General features: G+C 60.7%; 4 protein-coding genes across 14 annotated transcripts; 1 reads left to right on the top strand and 3 right to left on the bottom strand.

The window, feature by feature from the left end:
- Positions 1–12: 12 nt before the first annotated feature.
- Positions 13–3,453, bottom strand: PDE6G (phosphodiesterase 6G). The gene is made up of 4 exons (XM_084983365.1): positions 3,022–3,453; positions 1,397–1,595; positions 931–971; positions 13–495 (listed from the first exon to the last, which is right to left on the bottom strand). The coding sequence occupies exons 2-4, from the start codon at positions 1,540–1,542 to the stop codon at positions 419–421; spliced, it is 264 nt and encodes an 87-aa protein (XP_084839491.1). The 5' UTR covers positions 1,543–1,595; positions 3,022–3,453; the 3' UTR covers positions 13–418.
- A 1,548-nt stretch (positions 3,454–5,001) lies between these two features.
- On the bottom strand, positions 5,002–6,510 carry OXLD1 (oxidoreductase like domain containing 1). The gene is made up of 2 exons (XM_021066473.2): positions 6,428–6,510; positions 5,002–5,554 (listed from the first exon to the last, which is right to left on the bottom strand). Exons 1-2 carry the CDS (start codon positions 6,482–6,484, stop codon positions 5,153–5,155), a joined length of 459 nt encoding a protein of 152 aa, XP_020922132.1. The 5' UTR covers positions 6,485–6,510; the 3' UTR covers positions 5,002–5,152.
- Positions 6,511–6,627: 117 nt separating this feature from the next.
- On the top strand, positions 6,628–12,696 carry CCDC137 (coiled-coil domain containing 137). Of its 7 annotated transcripts, XR_014820552.1 has the most exons (7): positions 6,628–6,820; positions 7,206–7,339; positions 9,617–9,839; positions 10,017–10,296; positions 10,986–11,068; positions 11,232–11,311; positions 11,474–12,696. XR_014820552.1 is itself a non-coding variant. In XM_084983344.1 (6 exons), exons 3-6 carry the CDS (start codon positions 9,733–9,735, stop codon positions 11,696–11,698), a joined length of 495 nt encoding a protein of 164 aa, XP_084839470.1. In that variant the 5' UTR covers positions 6,628–6,820; positions 7,206–7,339; positions 9,622–9,732; the 3' UTR covers positions 11,699–12,696. The 7 variants fall into 7 exon arrangements, 4 of the variants coding, with proteins under 4 accessions (XP_084839470.1, XP_020922131.2, XP_084839468.1 ...); XR_014820551.1 differs by having other exon boundaries at positions 9,617–10,296; XR_014820553.1 differs by having other exon boundaries at positions 6,628–7,109; positions 9,617–10,296.
- A 1,175-nt stretch (positions 12,697–13,871) lies between these two features.
- On the bottom strand, positions 13,872–19,446 carry ARL16 (ARF like GTPase 16). 5 transcript variants are annotated; one of them, XR_014820562.1, is made up of 6 exons: positions 19,375–19,446; positions 19,161–19,219; positions 18,608–18,721; positions 18,015–18,213; positions 17,609–17,870; positions 13,872–14,660 (listed from the first exon to the last, which is right to left on the bottom strand). XR_014820562.1 is itself a non-coding variant. In XM_084983360.1 (5 exons), exons 1-5 carry the CDS (start codon positions 19,433–19,435, stop codon positions 17,699–17,701), a joined length of 522 nt encoding a protein of 173 aa, XP_084839486.1. In that variant the 5' UTR covers positions 19,436–19,446; the 3' UTR covers positions 13,872–17,698. The 5 variants fall into 5 exon arrangements, 2 of the variants coding, with proteins under 2 accessions (XP_084839486.1, XP_084839487.1); XR_014820560.1 differs by having other exon boundaries at positions 18,015–18,130; XR_014820561.1 differs by having other exon boundaries at positions 13,872–17,870.
- Positions 19,447–19,545: the final 99 nt, after the last annotated feature.

Below are 19,545 nucleotides of genomic sequence, written 5' to 3'. Positions count from 1 at the left end.
TGCCCCAGGCAAGCGGTGGACACACTCATTTTATTTGAAAGGACACCAGGCATGACTCCTGTCACCCACCACACCACCTAGGGCCTCAGCTGGGGGTTAGTGGGGAGCGCTTACCCCCCCATGACAGGCAGGGCCGTGGGGGGGGTGCCGGGGCAGGCCCCGCCCTCGCTTTCCAGCCATGGGAAGAGGTGGTCTGAGGACCAGGGTCTCGGGAAGTTAACCAGGGCCTGTGGCCCCGGGGCGTCCTGCGGGGTGATGACTAGCGTCAGGGGGCCGAGGATGCCATGCTGCCAGGGTCTCCAGACGCAATCTGGACACTCTGGACCTCCCTGGGGGGCGGGCCTCCTGCCAGGGAGCCTGGGCAGGGGCTGGCGCTGGCGGCGGCGTGGAGGGGCCGGGGCTGCAGGCGGCGGTCGGGTTAGATGATGCCGTACTGGGCCAGCTCGTGCAGCTCCAGGTGGTTGAAAGCCTCCCAGGGGCAGATGACCGTTATGTCTGCAGGACAAGGGCCAGTGGGTCCAGGAGGGTCGTGTCCCAGGGCCCCAGCCTCGCGGGGCCCTGGTGTCCCCCCCCGGGGAGGGAGGCTGCAGGTCCCAGGTGCAGAGCCCTCCTTTCAGGAGGCACCAGCTTTGGGGGTGGGGTGGGCACTGCCCAGGAAGAGAGAGGGCAGCAGGCTGTGGGGGAGCCTAGAGGAAGCTGGCCTTGCTGGGGGTGGGGACGGCAAGAGCTTGGTTGTTTTCCCGCCCCTCCAAGCACACCATGGCCTCCTTGGATGGTGCCTGGAACCTGATGTCGGGGGCGGACATGGACCGTCGAGGTGGTGCCTGAAGTGAGGCCCTGCCTGAGAGCGCGGGGTGGGGCTGGGGCCCCCCACACACCCCGGGGCGTGTGAGTCGGGGGGACCTGGGCGGAGCCCAGTGGTTGTCATACCTGTTCCCAGGCCTTCCATTCCAGGGATGTCGTCCCCAAACCTGCAAGGACAGAGGGGTCAGGGCGGGAGGCAGGAGGAGAGGAGTGGGGCGTGGCACACTCTCTGAGAACCTGGGGCTGGGGGTTGTGAGTGTGTGCGTGCAGGCGTGTGGACGCATGTTGGTTGGTGGGACTGTGGCTGAGTGGCGGGGGTGGGCATGCATTCTAGACCTATCGGCAACAACAGCTAGAGGGTGACAGGCACCCCTGACGCCCCCCCCCGCCCCCGGACCCCGTGCCAAGGAACGAGACAGGCCAGGCTCAGGCCCTGGGTACTGCCCCACCTGCTTAGGAGGATGGGACCACCCTCGACCAGGAAAGGCTGAGACCCCGCCTGGCTCCTGACCTGAGGGGCAGCCCCTCCCCCGTGCGGCCAGGGCTGGGCCCTCCACCCCCGCTCAGGGGCACCCCCCACAGCTCTGCTTACCCTTGGACGCCTTTCTTGGGGGGCTTGCTCTTGAACTGCCTGGTCTGCCGCTGCTTAAATTTGGGGGGACCTTTCCTGGGAGTGACGGGTCCCCCGATCACCCTGGTGGCTGACCGTATCTCGGCCTTGGGCGGCTCCAGGTTCATGGCCAGGCTGACTGAGACCCTGTGACGACCTCTGCTGTCTGGACCCCCTCACACTGTGGGCAGCACAGAGACCAGAGCGGGGCCCAGTCAGCCCTCCTGCTTCTGACACCCCTAGCAGTTCTCAACCCACCAGGGCAGAAGAAAGCCTGACGCACGAGACCCCTGGCCCCCAGCATGACCTGGCCAGCATATCCCTGCCCCGGGGAGCCCCCACCAGCTCCACGTGGGCGGCCCCAGACGCAGCCCTCCTCAGGGCCTTCCCCTTCTCCTGTGTTCCCCATCCCGACCCCTGGGCAGGACACGTGGTCTCACTCACGGTGGCATGTTGGGCACCCGGTGGTACCAGTAAGAGTGACCTGAGAAACGGGGGGGCAGGGTGTCCAGGCAGGAGAGGCGCCTGTGTCACAATGAGACACGTAGCGAGCCGTGTGCCGCATCTCCCTCTCCTGGGAAATACCGCCCCCCAAACCCCCGGCTGCTCACTGTGCTTAGAGCTCGTTCTGGGTGCCAGTGTCACCTGCTGGAGTCCTTGAACCCACTGAACAGGGTGACCTCCCCTCCTCCTCTCCCCCAGAGCCTCCCCCCATGCCCTAAGCCCCAGTGACCTTGCCCGGGGCAGCTCAGTTTCCTCTAAGCGTATTAGCAGCAGAGGGAGACTCTAATCCCTCAGGGGCCACTGCGAGCCCAGAAGGTTCTGGGGCTAAGTATGTGACACAGACAGGAGCCTCTGCCCTGGCCCTGGGTGCCCCAGGCACCACCTCTAGGGCCCCCTTTCTTGCTTCCACTTTGTGGGCCACAGTGCCTGACGCTAGCCTGGGGCACTACCAGCTGCCTGCTGGAGCACCAGGGCTGAGAGCAACTGGGAGGCAAGATCAGGTGGTTCCACTGGCGAGGAAGGCCTGGCCGTGGGTGCTGGGGCCCCTGGGTGGACCCCGCTGTGGACCTTCCATCTCTAAGGTCCAGCCTCTGTGCCAGGACCAGCATCAGCCTGGGAGGAAGCTGGCATCGGGAGCCCGATTTGCATGGGGTCCAAGGCCGATGGCAGGCCTGGTGGTCCCGGCTACTCAACCCCCAGGATACCCACTTCCCACAGCCCAGGCGGTGCAGGCCCAGCCCGACCCCTTCCCTAGCCTCAGGCCCTGGGACATCTGAGGCCTAATGGAGCTCTGTCAGATGCTCTCCCCCTGGAAACCGCACCCAAGCTGCCCTGGCAGCAGCCAGGCCTATGGCTGGTACCCCCTCACGTTGGCTGAGCTTGTGGCCTGAGGCTCAGAGACCACTGCTGGCCTAGAGGACAGCCGGCAGCGCTGTCTGACATGGGGCACGGAAGAGGTGATGGGCTGGGCATCCTTTCTGAACAGAGCAGTGGGTTGACTCCCAGACCTGGACCTCAGGATGGCGGTGAAAAGCCCGCCAGCCCACCCTCCGGGCAGACGCCCTTGCCGCCAGGAAAGGCAAGTTGGGAGGGTCGCTACTCACCCAGTGCTGGGGCGGGTCTCAGGGGGCCGTGGGTGTGACTGGCAGGTTTCCCGCAGCAGGGTGCCAGCTGGGCTTTTATCATGCTGGGTAAGCTGATTAGGACCGTGCTGCGCCCACACTAAGGAGATTGTGGGGCGGGCACCACCACCGAGGACTCCCCACGATGGGGGAAGCGGCTCCGGTGAGGTCAAGGGCCCGAAGGAAGGACGAGCCAGGAACAGGGTCAGGGCAGGCAAGGGAGGTGTGATCAGGAAGTGGGCTGGGCTCTCTTGAAGCTGCTCACGTTGAAGCTGAGACGGGCCGGCCACTGTCCTGGGCCTCCCCTGCTTCCAGTCCTGACTGCTGAGGAATCTGCCTTCGTGGACCCAAAGCCTGGTCCCGATACACTTTTTTGTTTTGTTTTAGGGCTGCTTCTGCAGCACATGGAGGTTCCCAGGCTCGGGGTCGAATCAGAGCTACAGCTGCCAGCCTCCACCACAGCCACAGCCACACCAGATCCGAGCCATGTCTGCAGTCTACACCACAGCTCACGGCAACGCCGGATGGTCAACCCACTGAGCGAGGCCAGGGATCGGACCCCCAACGTCATGGTTCCCAGTCGGATTCATTTCCACCGCGCCACGATGGGAACTCCTTGATCTGCTTCTTTGAACTCACGTCTCACCCCTCCCTCTTGTGCTCTGTGCTCCAACAGGCCCTGTCTACCCCAGGGCCTTTGCACCACTGGCCCTGTCACATGGTGCATTTCCTCCTCCTCGCCCTTCCCCAGCTCCCTTCTCCTGGTGTCGGAGATCTGCCGCAGTCTCGCATACACAGAGACAACCTTTCAAAACCCGGTCAACCTCTTCTTATGTCTCCAAGATCAACCACCTCTATGTTGCAGACCCCTTCGGGGGCCCTGAGCCCACCAAGCCCTGCTGTGCCCTTGTCTCTGGGGTAAATCTCCTTCTTCCTGGGCGGTCTTCCGACCTGCGTGAGGACGGGGCTGGAGTAGGTGTTCTCTGAGAGGGAGTCTAACAAGTGTGGATGGTTCTAATCGCTCTTCTCTGAACCAGCCAAAACAGCTGCCCCGTGGCACACCCTGGCTGGCCAGGGAGAGCCAGCACTCCTGGGTGTCCTCAGGCATTAGGTGGGCAGCACATGTGTGGCTGTGGTTTCAGTCCCTTGTTCACAGCTCTGTCTCCATGGGGAACACTGGCTCTCCATTAATGGCCCCTGGGAGGGCCTGTGTGTCAGCTCAAATTCCTCATGAAGGCATGTTTGATGCTAGCTTTGCTCCTAAGTGAGAGGAAGTAAAGCAGGCTTAAATTCCTTGAACCCTCAACTGTCCAGGCCACTGGTATCAGAGCTTGGAACTGCGGGGGGTGGGGGGGAGGCAGAGGAGGTGGGAAAATTTCCATGGACAAGGGTGAGCAGGAGTCGGGCTGGGCAGTGAGGGCCCTAAGATAAAGTCTACGTGGCTGAGGGTCCAGTGGCCAGCTCTGTAGCCAAGGACCAGACTGGTTCTAGGGCTAACACCTGAGGCCTCCCAATCACTCAGCCCCACCAACTGCCTTGGGAGCCACGGCTGAGGGGATTGGAAGGACTGGGGACCAGGCAGTGCTCGGGCCTCTGCAGGTTGACCTGCAGCCTTGTCTGGCTGGCGGCTGGGGATCGTTCCTGCAGCTGGATGAATGGGGTGCTTCCCAGGCTGCCCGTGGGCCTTTGTGCCTGCCAAGGGCTTTGCCAAAGGCAGCTTCATGGGACCAGATGGCCCTCCCTCTGCCGCGCACCCCTGGGTGTAACCAGAGCTGACCAATGGGTGGGACCTCTGGGATGCTGGGACAGGGAAGGGGGCTCCTGGGCTCATTGTCAAGGACGTGTTTCCTTTCACTCTCACAGGTGGGTGACGGCTGTAGGTGCCCAGTGAACAAATGATGACAACTGCCCCTGCTTTCCCTGACAAGGCGACACAAGCCTACAGACAACACAAAAGCCTGCTGGCTGACCACTGCAGGGAACGTGTTATTCTCAGGCAAAGACAAGGAGCGGCTCGTCCTATTCCCGTCGCCGCCGCCACACACGGGCCGTGGGGCAAAGGCTGAGCCGCATCCGAGGTGCTTGTTTTAGGCGTGCGCGGCCGGCAGGTGGCTCAGCCTCCACTCTTCAGGCGGAGCTGGATCTCCACCCTGAGGAAGGCCTTGAGGGTCTCGTCAGCCACGTGCTCCTCCAGGGCGGCCAGGGCCCGCTGCCCCCCGTCCTGGTAGTGCCGCAGCAGCGCATCTGCGTACTCCACCCACACGCAGTTGGGGCAGCCGCTCATGCAGCAGTTTGTGGGTGGCTGGAGCTCAGGTGGTGGTGGGTACGGGGATTCTGAGGGGCGCCCACCGGGCAGGGAGGACTTGGGCTGCCCGGGGTCCGTTGCACCTGCTCGGGTTTCCACCTCCTCGTGGTCCTTTCCGAACCCTCGGTGGCCTCCAAAGCCTCGGGTCCTGTGAAGAATGCTGCTGTCTCCAGGAAGCCTTTGGCACCGGTCCCAGCTGGAGAGTAGCACCTACAGATACAGAGAAGCACATGAGTCTCCAGCAAGCTGGTAGGGGGCCCTGCCTGCCTCCAGCCCTGGGGAAATGTCTGCCTCCTGTCACTGGCAGGGAGCTATGTGTCCTTTTCAGCTTCCTTCCTTCCTGTGTGACCTTAAGACTAGTGACTTCCCCTCTAGACTTAGTTTCCCATCTGTAAAATGGACATGATACTTGGTATGAGGGTGCCCTATGGTTCAGAAGAGTTGCTGGCCTCGTCCTGGCACTAGGCATGTACTCCAGCAGATGGGGTGTGTGTGTGTGATATTGCACCTCCAGCTGGAAGGCTCTGTCTGGCCTGCACAGGCGTGTGGGCGGTGGAAGTCTGCGCGCTCCAGCCCACACAGCCATTTCTGCTCCAGCTGGCACTCCTGACAGCACCCTTTCATCTCTTACCCTCTGTCACATGAAAAGCCCAGGCCCCCCAGGTCACCCCCAAAGGCTGGGTGGGCAGCCCTTCCCGCAAGCCCCATGGGGGCCGGGTGGGCAGCCGTCTCCCCACCTCTAGCACCGACCCCGGCCCCCGGGGTCCCCTTCCCCCTCTGTCTCCAGCGCACTGAACACGGGCCCAAACTTATTTCTCTGACGTCACCGAGGCTTCCCCAAAGGGCTCGCACACAGCAGGTGTTCCCCAAGCACCGCCGGATGAGGGAACACACTACGAAGTCGCCGGTACTACCCTGAGCTCTGCCCAGTGGCCGAGCGGCCCTCCCGCACGCCGTGCCCGGCGCAAGCACCAAGGACAGGGGGCGGTCACCGCAGGCGGCGAGGCTGGGCAGACGGGGCTCTCGGTTCCTGCGGGGCCCGGCCTCCCGGCGCATCCCGCCTCCTCCCCAGGCGGTACTTGCCCGGCTGCGGGCAGCGGCAGCCACCCAGCATCCCCCAGCTACGCTCCGCAGCAGCATCACCCGCAGCCTTGCCCACAGCGCTTGCGCGCCCCGGCCAACGCGAGCCGCGAACAGGCGGCCGCCCTAACCAATCCCGATCCGCCAGGGAGCTGCGCCCCGCCAATGAGCGCGGGGCTGAGCGCAGGAAGCGGAAGTGGCGGGAGTGGGGCGGGACCGTGCGGGAGTGTGGAAGCGGCTGCACCTGTGGGCGTCAGGCGTGCAGATGGCGGGAGATGGAAGCCGAGCCGCGGCGCCCGCAGGGACAGCGGGGCCTGGGCGCCCAGGGCGACCGCGGGGCCGGCGGCAGCGGCAGCCGGGGAAGCAGCGCTCTGCACCGCAGCCAGGGCTGCACAGGTGGGTCCGGTCTCACCACTCTGAAGACTCCCCGGGACTCCCTCCCGCGGCCGGGCCCAGCGCCCTGCCGCGTCCGTGCGGTCCACGCGCTGGAGGGTTAGCCGGGGGCGGGGGGGAGAAGGCGTGAGGGAGAGGGCCCTTGTCAGCTTCCAGAGTGCCGGCTTTGCCGTCCGGGAGCTCTCGGAGCACCCCCACCCAGCGTCCTGCGAGAAACCCGGCCAGAGACAGGATCTGGGAGGGCGAGGACGAGGTCGTGCTCCGGTGACCGGCACGCACTACAGCCGCCAAGGTGGCCTGCGAGGTTTATTCAAGCCCAGCTTTAGTTTCTGTGATTCTGCTTCTGCTTGTTTTGGGACGCGTCTCACCCTCGTGTTCTCCTTCCTAGCAAAGAAAAAAAGAAAGTGAACTGCAAGCCCAAGAACCGGGACGAGCAGGAGATCCCTTTCCGCCTCCGAGAGATTATGAGGAGCCGCCAGGAGATGAAAAACCCCATCAGTAACAAGAAGAGGAAGAAAGAGGGTAACTGTAGGCTCGCGCTGGGTGGCAGGAAAGCCTGGTGTGTTTGAATCCACTTAATTGCACCAGTATTTCCGGCAAAGGGAATCTGCCAGGCCCTGGCGGTCGAGGCTGCAGGAGCACAGGGGGTACTGACTGAAGGCTGGTGTTGCCAGGGCCAGAGCAATGACTGGCTGTAGGTAGCCTTGTGGTTTCAGGTGAGGCTCCAGGAGGAGCCCCAGAGCTTCATGGGCAGAGGTGGGACTGCTGACTCCTCCCCCTGCCCCTCGGAATGGTGGAGAGCCATCAGGGAGGACGGTCAGTTCGGATTTACTTGAGAAAAGGTCATTATGTAGCAGGTGCGGGAGTGAGAGGTCACTGCAGGCCAGGGAAGCTCTTGCAAATGAGAAATGATGGGGGTTTCTCAGGCCGCAGCGCAGAAATCACGGTGGAGGGACGTAGATGGTGTCCCGAGCTCAGGGAGGGAATCGGCCCCATCCCCTGAGCACCTCCCCCTGCTGCCAAAGCCAGGTAGGGTGCTCACCTGTTGCAAATCACACGCTAGATGCTGGGGAGTGGAGGCCCCTGTGTTTGTGTTTTCTGTACACATTTAGGTATTTGTTTTCCCAAACATGGGACTCATTTTGCAGCAATGCTATTTTGTTATTTCTCTGTAAACTTTAGATATTCCGCTGGGCCTTAGGTGGCTGCCAAAGTGATAGTGAAATAAAGAGTTGAAGAAAGGGAGGTGTTCTCATCATGGCTCAGTGGAAATGAACCTAGCTAGTATCCTTGAAGACGCAGGTTTGATCCTTGGCCTCGCTCAGTGGGTTAAGGATCCGGCATTGCCGTGAGCTGGGGTGTCGGTCGCAGACGTGGCTCGGCTCCTGCGTTGCTGTGACTGTGGTGTAGGCCAGCAGCTGTAGCTCTGATTGGACCCCGAGCTTGGGAACCTCCATGTGCCGCACGTGCAGCCCTAAGAAGGAAAAAAAGTTGAGGAAGGGGAGAGGCTGAGGAGGTCCCTGGCGCAGGTGGGAGAGGGCACATTCTGGAACACGCTCTGTGAGTCGGTGCTCTGCTGGGTGGCTTAGACGGTAGCAGTACTTGGTGAAATCGGACAGTCCCGAGGGCTCTGCAGTGAGGCGTAGCTTCCTTCCCTGTCTCTGAGTCCTGCTCCCCCCCCCCACCAAGAAACGCTGTTAATGTTCCTGTCTGACCTCCCATATTCTCACATGTTTACAGGGTAAAAGCTATGTATGCTTTCATTCTCTACGTTGTCTGGTGTCCTGACTTTTGCTTCCAGAGGAATTTTTTTTTTTTTGTCTTTTTAGGGCCACTCCTATGGCATATAGAGGTTCCTAGGCTAGCGGTTGAATTGGAGCTGCAGCTGCCGGTCTGCACCACAGCCACAGCAACGTGGGATCTGAGCTGAGTCTGCGACCTACACCACAGCTCACGGCAGTGCTGGATCCTTAACCCACTGAGCGAGGCCCAGGATTGAACCCGCGTCCTCATGGATACTTCTTGGGTTCGTTGACCACTGAGCCACAACGGGAACTCCTTTTTTGTTTTTTTACGGCTGCCTCCATAGCATGTGGAGGTTCCCAGGCTAGGGGTCCAATCAGAGCTGCAGCTGCCGGCCTGCACCACAGCCTCAGCAATGCTGGATCCCTTAACCCAGTGAGGGAGGTCAGGGATTTAACCTGTGTCCTCATGGATACTAGTTGGGTTCATTACCACTGAGCCACCACGGGAACTCCTTCAGGGGCCATCTTTTTTTTTTTTTGTCTTTTTGTCTTTTGTTGTTGTTGGTGGTGTTGTTGTTGCTATTTCTTGGGCCGCTCCCGCGGCATATGGAGGTTCCCAGGCTAGGGGTTGAATCGGAGCTGTAGCCACCGGCCTACGCCAGAGCCACAGCAACGCGGGATCCGAGCCGCATCTGCAACCTACACCACAGCTCACGGCAACGCCGGATCGTTAACCCACTGAGCAAGGGCAGGGACCGAACCCGCAACCTCATGGTTCCTAGTCGGATTCGTTAACCACTGCGCCACCACGGGAACTCCCTTTTTTTTTTTTTTTTTTTCCTTCAGAGGCCATCTTGACATGTACTGGTGGGCTGCAGGGATCCCAGCCCAGGGTGCCCCCAGCTGGCATCTTGGACGTTCTTGAGCTCCCACTTGAGCCTGTCTTCCCTCCTGTGGCCTCGGAGGGGAGATGCACATGGGCGGCCAGCCTGGTGCCCACCTGCTACCCCGTCGCCCTCCAACTCGCTGCTCTGACGTTTCCCTTTGTCCTCAGCCCAGGTGGCCTTCAGAAGGACACTGGAGAAGGAAGCAAAGGGCGTGGAGTCGGACATCGCCGTCCCCAAGTTCAAGCAGAGGAAGTGGGAGTCCGATGGGGCCTACGTCCGGCGCATGGAGCAGGAGGCCCAGCACGTGCTGTTCCTCAGCAAGAACCAGGCCAGCCGGCAGCCCGAGGCGCAGGCGGCTCCCAGGAAGGAGAAGTCTGAGCGGAAGAAGGCGTGCGTGGGGCTGGAGGGGCTGGGGAGGCAGGGCTGTGGTGTCCCCGGATGTCTTCTGCAGCAAAGACAGCGTCTCTTTGCTGAGGGGCGCCCACCACACACCCCGTGGTTCCGGGAGAGCATGGACCCGGTCCATCAGCCGGTGTTTTTGTCTCCACCGGAACTGCTTCTCTGCAGGGCTTCAGGGCGGCTCTGAACCCATGGAACTCTGAAGGCCTATCTCTGTCTGCCTTTCTTTGGAGAGCACCACAGTGTCCAAGAGAGGCTGAGGACTGGCTGTTCCCCAGGGCCAGTTGTCAGAAAGTCGAGAATGGGCGAGGCTCAGTGCCCTCCTGGCGGCTTCCTGGCTGCCCTACGCACGTCGGCCGTCAGATTCACCTTCCCAGCCCCAGAGAGATGGGAGAGCCTGCGGCGGTGTCATTCGCAGGGGTCTGCGCCCTTTCAGTTCCGCTTCCGGGTGGGTTGGGTGGAGATACTGGCACCCAGAGGGCTCCCCTGCCCATCCTGCCCTCAGCGCTGGAGAAGGCTGGCACTGTGGCACCTCCCTGAGCCTCGGGCGGGGGCTGGGGCGGAGATTTCAGCAAACAAGGGCTTTTGAGGTGTGTTTCTATCTTTGCTGCAACTTCTGACATGAACTGAGCCAAACTTTCGTCAGAAACTTCTCCGCAAGCTTGGTAGTTTTCAGCTTTGTGCTTTCTCTGCGTGTCAGTTCCCATCATGCACGTGGTCACGTTTGCCAGCGGAAACGCCTGTCCCTGGTACCCCCTGAAGCCACAGTGAGCTCCAAAGGTGTCACTGAATGTTGGTTCCAGTCACATTAAGGGGCCCTGTCACGTGCTACTGTGCAGGGCCCTTGGCAGCAGCAGCTCAGTTGACACTCGGGCAGGTGGTCCGGGGTGGGCTGGGGGCGTCCCGTGCTCTGTAGGGCGCTAAGCAGCGTCCTCCCCTCCACCCCCCACATCTCCAGGCATTGTCACCCTGGGGGCCCTGAGGGCACAGTCACCGCCCCTGAGGGCCCCGGCTCGGTGGTTTGGAGGGCCCTGCTTGGTTCAGAGCCCTCTGGGTCACCCCCTGCGAGTGGGGCGGCCCCTGCTTCCCGAGTCGGGAGGCGAGTCGAGGGCGTGAACAGCCCTGTTCTCTTCTCAGGTTCCAGAAGCGGCGGCTGGAGAAGGTCCGGCGGAGGCGGGAGGAGGCGGCAGCCGAAAGGCTGGAGCAGGAGCTGCTCCGAGGTCGCTCTGCCCGAAGCCACTGTCAGCCCTGGTTCCGGGGGGTGGGGGCGGGCCTGGGCACCAGCGTCTCCCTGGAGTTGGGGGTGGGCAGACATTGGCCCTGGGTGCCCGGGCTGCAGCCTTGTGGACTGCAGGCCTGAGCCGTGCTCCTCTGTCCGTCCAGACACGGTGGAGTTCGGTGAGGTGGCCTTGCAGCCCCCAGAGCTGACCGCCAAGCCCAGGACGAGCGGGAGCGGTGGCCAGGTAAGCGGGGCCGGGGGCTCGCCGCGCGCCCGTGCTGCCTGGCCCAGGGCGCACAGATGCAGCGCCGTGTCCTCACTGGGCCAAGGCCATTGCACCGAGCTCAGGGCTCTGTGACCTCGCCTCCCCCAAACCTGTGCCTTAGCCTCCATCTCTGTTCCTCAGCCCGGAAAGAAACCGCTGATGCTGAAGATGCTTTTAAGCTCCGGCGGGGTGTCCCAGCCTCCGGCCACCTCGCTGGCCCGACGGCGGATTGTCCAGGAGGAGAGGGAGCGGGCCGTGCAGGCCTACAGGGCGCTGAAGAAGCTGCAGCAGCAGCAGCGGCTGGGGACCCAGTCCCCACGGCCACCCCGCCCCGAGCCCGGGAAGAAGCCGCAGACGCGTGTGTGATGGCGACCCAGCAGAGCGCCTGCCCCTGGGCCAGGGTGAGCCGGCGGGTGGCCTGTGGTTGAGGGCCCCTTCCTCGGAGCTCACCCCGGGCCTCAGGCGGGGCGAGGGCTTCGGTCTTCTCCCTTCTCCCTGAGGACTGCTCTGTGGTGAGTGACCGCCAGCAGGGCCACGTCTCCTTCAGGCCGTCGTTCTCCTGATCCTGTAGATGGGGCTGGCTCTGGGTGATACGATACGCAGCCTGCGTTGTCCCCCTGAGCCTGGTGTCACGTGAAACTTTGCTCTGGACACTCAGATCCAGCCTGGAACAGAAGCCAGGGCCGCTTTAGGGAGAGCCAATCCCATAATTCTGTCCCTAAATGCCAGTTCATTGTGGACAGTGTCGAGTCAGGTCGACTGAGCCCATAACTGAGGCTCTGGTGGCTGTGACAGAGCAGCACAGCCGTCAGCATCCAGTCACCTGGACCAGTTTGTGGCACTGCTGTCACGTCCCCACAGACGCAGGCAGAGCCACCTCCGCTCAGCTGCAGTCTGAGCCACCTGCACTGCGGTCTGGGGAGGCCTCCCCGGTCCAGAGTGGTTTGACCACGAGGACTTTGTTGTGGTCGGAGGGCCGTGTGAGTTCTTGCCGAGGAGGGCCTGGCGAGGTTGGACTCTCCTGCTGGCCCCGAGGGAGGGAGCGTCTGGCTTTATTGTCCTGCCCGGGTGTGGGGTTCAAGCAAGGGGCTGAGGCTTCTGGGCTGTGAGCAGCCAAGCATTGGGTGGGGGGGCTGCTCACAGCTCTCTTGGGAAGGACAGCCGGTGGGCTCCCTCCTCGCCCTCCCCAGCTCAGGGCCCTCTAGCCAGCAGAGCCGGCCTGGGCAGTGCAGGGGGTGCCCGGCCCCAGTGCTGGCCGCAGCGGCCCTGCAGAGAGCATGGAGTTGTGTGGGTCTGTTTGCCCTTCCCCAAGTTGGCATTCTGTGTCAGGAAGTTTATCTTCCAATTAAAAGATTTAAATTGCAGAAGCTGTCCCCGTCTCAGGGTTGTGTTTCCTCATGGTGGGTGGTCCTGGCGGGGGCGGGGTGGGGGGTGGTGGCCAGGTGGCCATGCAGTAGCCAGGACTCAGCCCCGTCGCCCCACGGCCGTTGGGGCGGCCTCTCTTTGAGTGTCGGTGTCCTCGCAGCAGAGTTACTATGAAACCCACGTGTCAAACCCCGAGTGGCCCATCAGGCAGATTGGAGTGCCTGGGAGGGAGCAGTGGGGACGGCGATTCTGGGTCGTGTGTGGGGAACGTGCCGCCCGTGTGTACTGCCGGTCCCCCTCATCGGTACCATCTGCCGGGAACTTGGCACTGGCGAGCGCGGCATTGAGCTGCCCGCGGTGTCGGAGCCCGCAGCACGCCGAGTCGCGGCAGTGGCTCAGCAGGCTCAGAATCCGACTGGTGTCAGGCGCTTCCACATACTGTGGGTGTGGCTCTAAAAGACCCCAAAAAAAAGACCTTGGGAAGCCTTAGGGAATTTGCCGTTTCACCTTCCCCTGACAAAAGCAGTGTGTGAGCCAACAGGAGAGCAGGGAAGAGCCGGGGGGTCACGGGACTCTTCCCAACACGGGGGAAGTTTTATTTATTTATTTTTAGGGCCGCACCTGTGGCACACGGAGGTTCCCAGGCTAGGGGTCCAATCAGAGGTACAGTTGCGGGCCTACACCACAGCCACAGCAACGCAGGATCCTTAACCCACTGAGCGAGGCCAGGGATTGAACCCGCAACCTCATGGTTCCCAGTCCGGTTCATTTCCGCTGCACCAAGATGGGAAGTCCAAGGTGGAAATTTTTAAAGGGTCATTGAGTAATAAGATTAAGAAAGCAAATACTGAAAGAGGCAGAACTTGGAGTTCCTGTCGTGGTGCAGCAGAAACAAACCCGACTAGGAACCATGAGGTGCGGGTTCAATCCCTGGCCTCGCTCAGTGGGTTAAGGATTTGGCGTTGCCGTGAGCTGCGGTGTAGGTTGCAGACATGGCTCGGATCTGATGTTGCTGTGCTTGTGGTGCAGGCCGGCAGCTGCAGCTCCGATTCAACTTCTAGCCTGGCAGCCTACATATGCCACGGGTGCCAAAAGGACAAAAGACAAAAAATAAATAAATAAATAAAAGGACAAAAGCCAAAAAAAGAAATGGGATAAATAAAGCAGACGTTGATGGGGTTAAAACAAAGGTTTTAATACAGCGCTCCCCAGGTTGGGCGGGCCCTCTGCTGGGCCCCAGTGTTACAGGGTCCCAAACACGTCTGGCCCTCTTCACCCCGTTTTGGAGAAGTTTAGAAGCCAGAAGGCAGAGATGACACTGAGCATCGCAACCAACAATTGCTTGGGCAATAAGCCAAGACACAGATGACACCACGCGCCTCGTTGGGGACTTGTGCACGCGAGTGGGTGGAGAAGCGAAGTTTCCAGGGATCCTTGACTCGGGAGCCCACAGACTGTGGTACCAGAGGCCTGGGCGAAGCGCTGATCGGCTGCGGTCCGGTGAGTGTGGTCACGGTTGGCGGTCGGGAACCTCGGGACGCGTAGGGATGTGGGAATGTCCCATTCACAGTGAGGGCGCCCTTGTCTCGTGCTGGATTTTAGCGGGAAGGCTTTCAGCTTTTCTCTGTTGAGCAGTGTGCTGGCCGCGGATCTGTCATAAATGGCTGCGATCATGCCAAGATACGCTCCCTCTGTACCCACTTCGGTAAGAGTTTTGATCGCAAATGGGTGTTGGATTTTGTCAAATGCTTTTTCCGCATCTGTTAGGGTGGCCACGTGGTGTTTGGCTGTTCTTCTGTTACCGTGGTCTATGACATTGATGGATTTGCGTGTGTTGAACCGTCCTTGTGAACGTGGGATGCATTCCACTTGGTGTTTTTTAGGTGCTGTTGGAGTCAGTTTGCTGACATTTTGTTGAGAGTTTTTGCATCGGTATTCATCAAAGACGTTAGCCCAGGAGTTCCTGTTGTGGAGCAGTGGAAACGAATCTGACTAACATCCATGAGGATGTGGGTTCGATCCCTGGCCTCACTCAGTGGTTTGGGGATCTGGCATTGCCATGAGCTGTGGTGTAGGTTGCAGACGTGGCTTGGATCCTGTGTTGCTGTGGTGGTGGTGGTGGTGGTGTAGGCTGGCAGCTGTGGCTCAGATTCAACCCCTCTCCTGGGAACTTCCATGTGCCAGGGTGGCCCTAAAAAGAAAAAAAAAAAGATATCGGCCTATACTTTTCTTTTTCGGTATCTTTGTTTGGTTTCGGTATTAGGATGGTGGCTTCACAGAATGTCTTTGGGAGTGTTCTCTTTCAATCTTTTGGAAAAGTTTAAGGAGGATGGGTATATAAGTTCTTTCTTTTTCCTTTGGCTTTTTAGGGCCTCACCTGTGGCATATGGAAGTTTGCAGGCTAGGGATCAAATTGGAGCTGCGGCCGCTGGCCTGCGCCACAGCCACAGCGGGTCTGCACCACATCTGCAACTTATACCACAGCTGGATCCTTACCCCATGGAGTGAGGCCAGGGTTCCAGCCCTAGGACTCATGGATACCAGTCGGGTTCGTTACTGCTGAGTGAGGACAGGAACTCCTGTAAGTTCTTCTTTGTGTGTTTGGAACAATTTGCCTGTGAAGCTGTCTGGTCCTGGACTTCTGTTTGTAGGCAGTGTTTTTATTACATACTCAGTTTCGTTTTTAGTAATTAGTCTGTTCAAATGATCTATTTCTTCTTCTTTTTTTTTTTTTGTGCTTGTTATGTCCACACCCATGGCATGTGTAAGTTCCCAGGCTAGGGGTTGCCTCGGAGCTATAGCTGCTGGCCTTCACCACAGAGCCAGCAGCTTGGGATCCAAGCCATGTCTGTGACCTACACCACAGCTCCTGGCAACGCCGGCTCCTTAACCCCCTGAGCGAGGCCAGGGATTGAAGCTGCGTCCTCATGGTTCCTAGTCAGATTCATCTCTACTGAGCCAGGACGGGAACTCCTGCCCCTTCTTTATCTGGACCCTGGCAGTCACGAGGCCCAGACCCAGAGCAGACCCCCACAAACAGCAGAGAACCCCGACAGCAGGGTCGAGGTGTCCACCCCACTGGACACAGTCACAGGCTGTGCTGACCGGCCCGGAGCCTGCTTGTTCATCCCTGAGGCTGTCAACTCAAGGTGGCCTGTTCCGGACGCCGGGCCGGTGGGGAGGAGGCAGTCTCCTCCCCTGCTTAAGACTCTGCTTTCTGGGTAAACCACGTTCCCAGGTGTCACTCTCCATTGCTTGGAAACCTAGAGATTCAGCCGAGGCTGAAAGGCTTCTTTCGGAGCCACCTGTGCCGCGCCAGAAGGTGAACCTGCACCTGGCTGACACTGCAAGGACTTGCCAGGCTCTCCTGGGTGCCCTGAGGTTGGGGGACGTCTGCCAGTCTGTCACCGTGGGTCCTGCAAAGTCTCCACAGACCCATCAGCACCTACGCGGTCTGCCTGAGAAGGGGGCACACGGAGTTCCCCTTGTAGCGCAGTGGAACCAAATCCGACTAGGAACCTTGAGGTTGTGGGTTCGATCCCTGGCCTTGCTCAGTGAGTTAAGGATCTGGCGTTGCCAGGAACTGCAGTATAGGAACTACAGATGTGGCTCGGATCCTGCGTGTCTGTGGCCGTGGCCAGCAGCTGCAGCTCTGATTGGACTCCCTAGCCTGGTAATCTCCATATGCCATGAGTGCAGGCCCTAAAAAGCAAAAAAAAAAAAAAAAGGTGGCACAGGCTGTGTCCAGCTTGAACCCAGTAGAGAACCTGAGGAGCAGCATTGAACTGGGGGAACAAGGCCTGGGCCCACACTGCCTCGTGGGACGTGTGAGCTTTCTCAGGGCGCCATTTACCTCTGTAGGAACAGACTGGAAACCCCCTGATGGCCAAGGGCCTGGGCTGGTGGTCTTTCGTGGCCCGATGAGCCAGACACCCAGCTGCGACGGAGGACGCTGCTGGAGAAATTCACCGCCACACTCAAGCCAGTTTCTGACCTGATCACAGGAGCTTTGGTCCTGGCCCCAAGAGGAGCATCCAAGCCGTAACCTCTGGAACGTGCAGAGGTGACCTTATCTGGGAAAAGGTCTCTCTGCACGTGGGACTGTGGAGCTTGAGATGAGACCACCGCAGGTTTGGAGGGGGCCCCAGCTCTTCCTCACGAGAGAAGACCCCGTGGAGACAGAAGCAGGGAATCCAGCCCGGCCACAAGCCAAGGACACCCAGCACCACTGACAGCCCCGAGAAGCCAGAAGGCAAGGAATGGAGCCTCGAAAGGAACCAACCTTGCTGACTTGGAGATTCTGGTTTCCAGTGCTATGACCAGGACGTATGCAAGCCAGGTTCGCGGTTATGTCACAGGGCCCAGAACACAAGTGCCCCAACGCACAGATGGCTTCCCAAGGTCTCCCTGAGCTGAGGTGAAAGGATGCAGTGGGACACGAGGAGCTGCGGCCCGAAGGCCTGGCCAGGAACGCCCCAGCGTGCCCGTGTTCCCGCGGGGCTCCCCACCCTGGCCTACCCGTAGGGCCCTGTGCTGTCCAGGCTCCTCTGGTTATTTACAGTGTTTACAATGCCTAATCCTACGCCTGGTAGTTCTTCCTACTCAACTGCATTCGTGCACCTCGTGTCATCTTGTGGGGGGAGTCCCACCATCTGTGTATCAGAAACTCAACAGGTTGGAGCCTGAACCCCAGTTGAGAGAGCAGATCTCCTGGGAGGAACAGGACAAATCCCAGTAGAACCATGCCAGGATGGCGGCCAGACACAAGCCACCCGGCAGGCCTGTCCTCTCCCAGCCCTGCCACCAGAGGGCCGGTGTCAGGGCTTTCTGTAACCTGGGTGCCTCGGGTGACCCATCACTGCAACTCAGGAGAGAACCCCATCTTCTAGGGCTTGTGGTGCGTCATCCTACCCTGATGAAAGCAGCCAATGGCCAGGGGCTGAACAGCGCCACCTCTGCTTTCTTGCCGCAGGGCAGGCCAGCCACGCTTCCGCCCTGCAGTCAGCTGTTGGTCCTGTGGGGGTCCTGGAGCCAGCGCAGCACTTCAGACACGCCGGTGCCTTTCCGGGCACTGATTTCCGCCGTGGAGATGTTCTGCTTGGCGCAAGCGAGGAGGTCTGGGAGCCTGATCAGTGACTTCATCTCCTCCACCGTCACGTAACAGGGCAGGTCTCTGGAGCAAAAGCAGCCGGTCAGGCTGGGCTGCCCCATGCCTGCCCCAGCGCCCCCCCCCCCCCCCAGGAGCCACCCTCCTGGCTACAGTCCAAGGAAGCGGGGGCGGGGGGCGCACACTGCCACTCAGCTCGTGGACTCGCACATTTTGTTGAAGAGTATCAGCACCGATGCTTCTGCCAGCTGCTCTGCTGAAAGGAGGCCCAGGAGCTGCGCACAGGATGCAGAGAGCTGGGTGGGGTTGGAGGCGTCCAGCATGAACTGGGTAGAAGGAAACAGAGGCGAGGGTTCCTCCTCTATAGAACCCTGTTTCTGCCAAACCTCTCCTCACACCACAGGCCTGGCTTAGGAAGAGCAAGAAAAAAGGCTTTGGGTTCAGGCAGGAGTAGAGGGGAGTGAGCTGCGAGACCAGGGTTGCGTCCGCCTGTGTGGAGATCTACCTGCCTGGCCATTACGTCGCCACGGAAGGGCCTGGAATCCAGGATATAGGCCTTGCTAGGATGGGACGGACCAGAGGGCCGGAGAATCCAAACATAAATAACCCCCATGGCGAGTGAGTGGGCGGGCGGTTACCCACAGAGAAGGAACACTGCCCTCAGCCGGCCCTCTGAAAGTTCTCGCGTTGGGCTGAGAGCAGAAGACAGGGGGCAAGCTGGGGGCCCCCCAGACTCAAACTGAAGACAATGCAGGAATGAGGACATACCTCCCCAAAGGAAGCCCCAAGAGACTAGGACCTACCAGGAGAGAACGACAGTTTCCATAGTAACTGGACCAGATGGGGCCCATGCAGCCGCCCAGCTCCCTGATGGTGATCTTTCTCTGGGCCACGATGTCCGTCAGGTTGGTGCCCACCTGTGGGAAAAAAACAGGTTGCAAAGAGACCACAACAAGCCCTTTCCCACTGGAAGCTCCTGGATAGCAACGTGCTCAGCCCTTTACACTGCGACTTACCCCCAACGTGTGCCTTCTCAAGAGTTCAGGCCCTAAGGCAGAACCCCTAAGCAAAGAAGCCTAATAAACATGCTCAGGGCTCGTACTTTCAGGGCTGGCTGTAGTCAGGGGAGCGACGCCCACCAGCGGGATTCGCCCTATGCGGCGAGTAGCAAACGCACAGGTGAGGAACGGGCGGCTCTGTCCCGGTGGAGCCAGGCTCCTTCCAGTGACACCCACCACTTCCCGAGGGCCATCCTAGACACTGACTCGCCAGGTTCCATTTTTAAGGAACCCAAAGCGCTCTGCTAACCGCACAGGGGGCCCGCTTCTCCTAAACCTGCAGGGGCCGGACGCCTACCGTGGGCCGCGTCGGAGGAGGATCGCCCAGGTCGCCCTTGCCATCCCGGCTGCTCAGCTGTGCGAGGCGGTCAAGGACTCGGAGCAGGGTTGAGGAGGGAGCGCCACCCGGACCCCTCTCAGGGTGCCCGCCCCCGACGACCCCCCGCCCCGCTCCCCACCAGCGTCCCCCCAGTCCCCGATCCCCGTCACCCCCGCCCCGCGCGGAAGGATAGGCTGTAGGCGTTTCACTAACAGCGTCTTCCCCACACCCGTGGCCCCTAGCAGTAGGCACATCCCTCCCCTCTGGGTCCGACTCGGGACCCGTAACTCAGCGTCGTGGCGACGCAAGACCCGCCCTCAATCCCGCTCTCATTGGCTAGGCCTCGCTTCCGGGCTGATCAGTG

The sequence above is a fragment of the Sus scrofa genome, chromosome 12, assembly GCF_054392235.1.
Source record: "Sus scrofa isolate SSC_HxYL_T2T_F1_AM1 chromosome 12, Sscrofa_HxYL_maternal_Yorkshire_Landrace_v2.0, whole genome shotgun sequence".
In the NCBI taxonomy this organism is placed as follows: Eukaryota; Metazoa; Chordata; class Mammalia; order Artiodactyla; family Suidae; genus Sus; species Sus scrofa.
This window is presented reverse-complemented; position numbering and strand designations above follow the sequence as displayed.